The sequence below is a fragment of the Diceros bicornis genome, chromosome 22 (assembly GCF_020826845.1).
Source record: "Diceros bicornis minor isolate mBicDic1 chromosome 22, mDicBic1.mat.cur, whole genome shotgun sequence".
Taxonomy (NCBI): Eukaryota; Metazoa; Chordata; class Mammalia; order Perissodactyla; family Rhinocerotidae; genus Diceros; species Diceros bicornis.
The window spans coordinates 43,825,794-43,832,389 of NC_080761.1; the positions used below are offsets into that span (position 1 = coordinate 43,825,794).

The 6,596-nt window shown below is 39.5% G+C and overlaps 1 protein-coding gene across 1 annotated transcript; it reads left to right on the forward strand.

Moving 5' to 3' along the window:
* The first annotated feature begins 611 nt into the window (after positions 1-611).
* Positions 612-1,310, forward strand: LOC131420255 (interferon omega-2-like). Its single transcript, XM_058566133.1, has one exon. It carries the CDS (start codon positions 738-740, stop codon positions 1,308-1,310), a length of 573 nt encoding a protein of 190 aa, XP_058422116.1. The 5' UTR covers positions 612-737.
* Positions 1,311-6,596: the final 5,286 nt, after the last annotated feature.

Below are 6,596 nucleotides of genomic sequence, written 5' to 3' on the forward strand. Positions count from 1 at the left end.
GCCCACTGAGCCACTGAGTGAAAAGAAGGTACAAAAATTATAAGTGAAAAATGATGAACCACAAAAGCAAAACCACATGGACCTGCATGAATGAGTTCTAGAAGGCAAGGGAATATCAGAGACGCTCATTCAATCATAACCATCAGCCTCAGCTGTGAATCAAACAGTAAATAAACCCCACTCATTGGTTCTAAAGAGCTTAATTGCCAAAGGTGGACTGGTAAATCCCTCAACAAATATAGAAACCATTAGGGCTGAGGGAGCCCGCCCTCCTATGTAAAGTAAGGAGGGAAAAACGGAGCCTAAGAACAGGGCTGAAAATGTGTCCTAGACAGAGAAGATAATATTCATATATGAATAAGAGTCTCTGTGTGTGTGTGTGTGTGTATGTGTGTGTGAGTATTAACATACCTACATCACTTCTGACTTTAGGGCAAAGTCTTTTCTCATTTGCTTGATAAGTATCCATTTGGATGGGCCATCTGAAGTTTACTGGGAAAATTTAACTTCTATCACAAAATTAAGAGTTTGGATTGATGACATCTTCTTAGACCACATGGAGAATACATAAATGAAAACAAAAAAGGACGTAAAAGTGTAGAGAAATATTTAGAAAATGAAAATTATTGTGTTCCCTATTTAATGGCCAAGCTTAGAAAGAATGTCATCAGAGAACCTCGGGTCCAAGGTTCATAGAGACTCTGCTCAGACAAGCGAGGAGCACCCTTGTTGTCCCTATGGCCCTCCTGCTCTCTCTACTGATGGCCCTGGTGGTGTTCAGCTATGGCCCTGGTGGATCTCTGGGCTGTGACCTGCCTCAGAACCACATCCTGGTTAGCAGGAAGAACTTTGTGCTTCTGGGACAAATGAGGAGAATCTCCCCTTTCCTCTGTCTGAAGGACAGAAAAGACTTCAGGTTCCCCCAGGAGATGGTAGATGGCAGCCATTTCCAGAAGGCCCAAGACATCTCTGTCCTCCATGAGATGCTCCAGCAGATCTTCACCCTCTTCCACACAGAGCGCTCCTCTGCTGCCTGGAACACGACCCTCCTGGACAACCTCTGCACTGGACTCCATCAGCAGCTGGAAGACCTGGACACCTGTTTGGTGCAAGAGACGGGAGAGGAAGAATCTGCCCTGGGTACTGGGGGCCCTACGCTGGCCGTGAAGAGGTACTTCCAGGGACTCCATCTCTACCTGAAAGAGAAGAAATACAGCGACTGTGCCTGGGAGATTGTCAGAGGGGAAATCATGAGATCCTTCTCTTCACTGACAAACATGCAAGAAAGATTAAGAATGGGGTCAGCTTGAAATGATTCTCCTGGACTACTGTGCCATGTCGCCCTTGCACATGTCTTTGGTCATTTCAAAAGGCTCCTATTTCTCTTTTAGTCACAGATTTTATTGAATTTAACTCAGCAAGTATTTCTCAGTAGTATTTAGCAAGAATATGTTAAAAATATTCAGGTCCTGTGGCATCGGTGCCTAAGAGATGACTGCCCTGATGTTTTTATTTATTGTTTATTAATTTATATTTATTTATTCTTATATCTTATCATATTTACATTTCTAGTTTCATATAAAAGATATTTGCTTTTATATTGCATTAAAATTTAGAAAACATGTTGACCTCTTCATTTTATTAAATTTGCATTTTGTTTTATTTATTAAATTCTTATCAAACAAAACTTCTTGAGTCTGTTTATCCTTAAAATCCAAATCCAAACCCTGGTTTTCTAAACCAAATCAAAGAATGGATGGCAATATTTATCTACCCATTCATTCATGCAGTTCACGTCATCTGTAAGAATAGAGTATCAAAGTGTGAGATTGTGGAATTGCCTTCAAGAAACACAGGTGAATAAATACAACACAGTAGTTTGTGTATTGAAATTTTCAGTCTTACAATGAAAGAGACATAAGAAGATTATCAGGATTTTTAAAATCTCAATTTATTAAAAAATACAAAAAGAAGTAAAGGAAAATCTTCTTACATCAGAAGCTTTAGATACAAATAATTTTGAGGGGAAAAAGATGTCCTTTCTAGAGTGTCTGGGAGATATGTAATTTCAGATGTCTTGTTGGCTGCTGGGCATATGGGTCTAGAATGAACAACCAATGCCGTGGGCGCACGTATTAATTCAGGATACCTCATGCACATCTAGACAGGAGGACACAAGGATAGATGTCACTTATAGAGCGGATGATGAGGAGAGGACTGAAACCTAGCCCTGCAGACCGTCATATTTAAAGGTAGGGCAGAGGAGAGTCTGCAATGGGCACTGAGGCTGAGTGGCCAGTTCACTTAGAAGAACATATGGGGACAAATAGGGGAGAGACTACTGAAAGGAAGAAGTGTGTTTAGAAGACAGAGTGGTGGTGTTGGCCCAGTGGCAGAGTGGTTAAGTTCGCATGCTCCGCTTCAGAGGCCTGAGGTACCCGGGCCCGGATCCTGGGCATGGACATACACACCGCTCATCAAGTCATGCTGTGGCAGTGTGCCACATACAAAAAATACAGGAAGATTGGCACAGATGGTAGCTCAGCGACAATCTTCCTTACCTACACAAAAAAAGGCAAAGTGGTGCTTGCAGGGCAGTTGTAGACTGAACTGTTCCAGGGAACCTGAAAACAGACACCGCTGGTGACCTTAATAGGATCTCGTTTAGAAGAAATAATGGCACAGAAACCAGATGGGAGTAGGTTGAAAAAGAAACACAAGTATGAGAAGTAGGGTCACTGTGTTAGAAAATTATTTTGGGAAGCTTGTTTGTGAAGTGGAGGAGACCCTCCTGGAGAAATTCCTCACTTGACTTGGGCAGCAGCTGGGAGACCTGGAGATCTGTTAGTCAGGAGAAAAAAGTAAAAGAAATTCCTGAGGCAAGACTTCCTCTTGGCTGTGAAGAGGTGCTGCAAAGAACCAGTCTTTATTTTAAAGATAAGGAACAAAGTGAATGTACGTAGGAGGTTGTCAGAGTGGAAATCAAGAGCCAGTTGTCTTCATCATCAATCTTCTTCAAAAAAAGATACCAAAAATCTAGTTGACCCTGGATTTGGCAATGACTTTTTAGATACACCAAAGACATGATCCATGAAAGAAAAAGGTGATAATTGGACTGCACTAAAAATAAAAACTGCTGCTGCTCTGCGAAAGACACCGTCAAGAGAATGAGAACAAAAGCCACAGACTAGGAGAAAATATTTGCAAAAGACAGATCTCATAAATGACTGTTATCCAAAATAGACAGAAAACTCTTAGAACTCAACAATAAGAAAACGAAAAACCCAATTCAAAATGGGCAAAAGATCCAAACCGACACCTCACCAAAGATGATAGAGAGATGGCAAAGAAGCACATGAAAAGTTACTCTACATCATTCATCATCAGCGAACTGCAAATTAAAACAACAATGAGATTCCATTGCACATCTATAAGAGTGGTTAAATCCAGAACACTGACAACAGCAAATGCTGGTGAGGATGTGGAGCAACAGGAACTCTCACTCATTTTGGTGGGAGTGCAAAATGGTGCAGCCACTTTGGAAGACACATTGGCAGTTTCTGACAAACCTCAACATACTCTTACCACACAATCTAGCAGTTGTGCTCATTGGGATTTACCCAAATGCGTTGAAAACTTACGTCCACATAAAACCCTGCACAGGGATGTTTATAGCAGCTTATTCATAATTGCCAAAGTCTGGAAACAACCAAGATGTCCTTCAATAGGTGAATGGATAAATAAACTGTGGTACATCCAGACAATGAGATATTATTCAGCGATAAAAGGAAATGAGCTATCAAGCCATGAAAAAGACATGAAGGAACCTTAAATGAATATTACTATGAGAAAGATGCCAATCTGAAAAGGCTACATATTATATGATTCCAACTATATGACATTCTGGAAAAAGGCGAAACTGTGACAACAGTAAAAATCAGTAGTTGCCCAGGGTTTGTGCAGGTGCGGGGGGAGGGGGAGGGAGGAAGAGGTAGAGCACAGAGGATTCTCAGGGCAGGGAGACTATTCTGTGTGATACTATAATGGGGGATACATGTCATTATGCATTTGTCAAAACCCATGGAATGTACAACACAAAGAGTGAACCCTAATGTAAACTATGGCTGTGGTTGATTTTTTTTTAAAAAGCATGTAGAGAGTGAGCCCAGGGCTTTCATTAAAAAACAAAATGTTGATTCCCTTCAAAGACTGCTTCTGGTATGAAATATATTGCCTTAAATTTTACAGAATTTTATAAAATAACATGTTTACCTTTACATTGTGTGAAATATAACAACATGCTCATCTTAATATCTTAATTCTCTTCTCAGCTATTAAATTTTACGACAAGCAAAATTTTCTTTTGTACGTTTGTAATGAAAACCCAACCAATCCAGATTATGAGAAGGTGAAGAGTAGATGGACAACTCCTTCATTCACTCATATTAAGATCTAAAGGCGAGCACCAATATGCCTGTTTGTGTGCTTGCCCTCAGGAAACAGACGTGAGGAAGCAAAGATAATTCCCGCTTTCTTGTACCCTATATCATGTACACAAAATTTACATGCAAATTAATGAATGGTTATGAAGTATATAATTTTATGTATTTAATACATAGATTGAACCATTAATCAACACTATAATCAAGACATAATTCAGCATCATCCCTCAACCCCCAATGCCCAGAGGCAAACACCACTCTGATTTCCATCACTAAGGATTCAGTTTATTTCTTCTTCTACCTCGTATAATTGGAATGTCTCTTTTTGTGCCTGGCTTCTTTCGCTTAATATGTCTTTGGGATTCATGCGTGTTGTTGCATGCATTAGCAGTAGTTCATTTGTTATTGCTCAGTGCTAGTTCCATTGAATGAATGATCCACAATATACTTATGCATTTCATGTTGATGAACTTTTGGATTGTTTGTAGTTTTCAGCTATTATGAATGTAGCTGCCATTGACATTCTTGTAAGAGAGCTCTTGGTAGACATAAGTTTCCATACTCATGGGTAAATGTTGAGAAGTGGAATTTCTGAGCTATAAGATGTGTAAGTTTAACTTTATAAGAAACAGTTTTCCAAAGAGGTTATAACTTTTTACATTCCCACAAGAATGCGAGTGCCACTGTCTCCTCATCCTTGCAACACTTGTCAGTCTTTTTTAATTTAGGCATTCTGGTTGGTGTAATGTGGTATCTCACTGCGGTTTCCATTTGCATTTCCCGTGTGACCAGTGATGTTCAGTACATTTTCATGCATTTATTAGCCATTCTTGAGTTGTCTTTTTAACTTGATTTGTAGGAGGCCTTTATATATTCTGGATAAAATCCTTTCCTAGGCATATGTACTGGAAATATTTTCTCCCAAATTGCAAGTTGCATTTTCATTTTTTTAATGGCATATATTCTTAATTAGAAATTTTAAATTATTTAATAAGGTTTTTCTTTTAGAATAGTTTTAGGTTTATGGAAAAATTATGACGATAGTACAGAGTGTTTTCATCTAATCTACCTCCATTTTCCCCTATTATTAACATCCTTATTCAGTAAGAGACAATCACCACAATAATGAACCAATATTTACAAATTATTATTACACGGAGTCTATACTTGATTCAGGTTTTCTTACTTTTTACCTCCTGTCCTTTTTCTGTTCCACGATCTCTTCCAGAATACCCCATTACATTTAGTGTCATAACTCCTTAGTCTCCTCTGTGCTGCGACAGTTTCTCAGAATTCCCTTGTTTTTGACGACCTTGACAGTTGTGAGGAGTGCAGTTCAGGTATTTTATAGACTGTCCCTCAGTTGGGACTTGTCTGATGTTTCTCTGATGATTATGCTGGGTTACAGGTTTTTGAGAAGACGACAATTTGCAAAGTGCCATTTATTCACTCCCTATCAAGGGTACATATTGTCAACATGACATCACTGCTGCTGTTCAGCTCGATCACCTGGCGGGGGCAGTGTTGTCAGGTGTCTCTCCTGTGAAGTTACTGTGTGTCCCCCCTTTCCACACTGTCCACTTTGGAAGGAAGTCTGTGTATGCGCCCAGACTTAAAGAGCAGGGAGTGATGCTCTAGCTCCTCGAGGGCACAATAGCTGTATAAATTATTTGGAATTCTTCTGAACGGGAGATTTATCTCTTCTCTCATATTTAATCATTTATTCAATAATTTACTTATAGCACTATGCACTAACGGATATTTATTTTGTACTTTCAAGCATAATCTGTACAATCTTATTCTGTCGCTCAAATTTCTCCAGAATTGGTCATTGTGAGATCTTTCAGTGAGCTCCTGTGTCCCTCTGACATAACCCATCATTGTGTGTGTGTGTGTGTGTGTGTGTTTTAGCATTTCCTTTCTGGCACTACACAATGATTCCAGTTCATACTGTATATTCCCTGCTGTAGTCCTAGAATCAGTCATTTCTCCAAGGAAGCCTGGTTCCTCTCTTTGGAATTGGTATCAGTGACCTAGATCTGAGCACAAGATGTGCTTGTTCCTACTCAAGCGTCATCGCTTTTCGGAATTCTCAGGTGACAGAGCAACGGAACAGATGTGTTAAAACCAACCTGTGTATATATATGTACCTAT

What these genes read in the sequence shown, in the direction of transcription:
- LOC131420255 (XM_058566133.1), top strand. Translation starts at nt 738, where the DNA reads ATGGCCCTCCTGCTCTCTCTACTGATGGCCCTGGTGGTGTTCAGCTAT.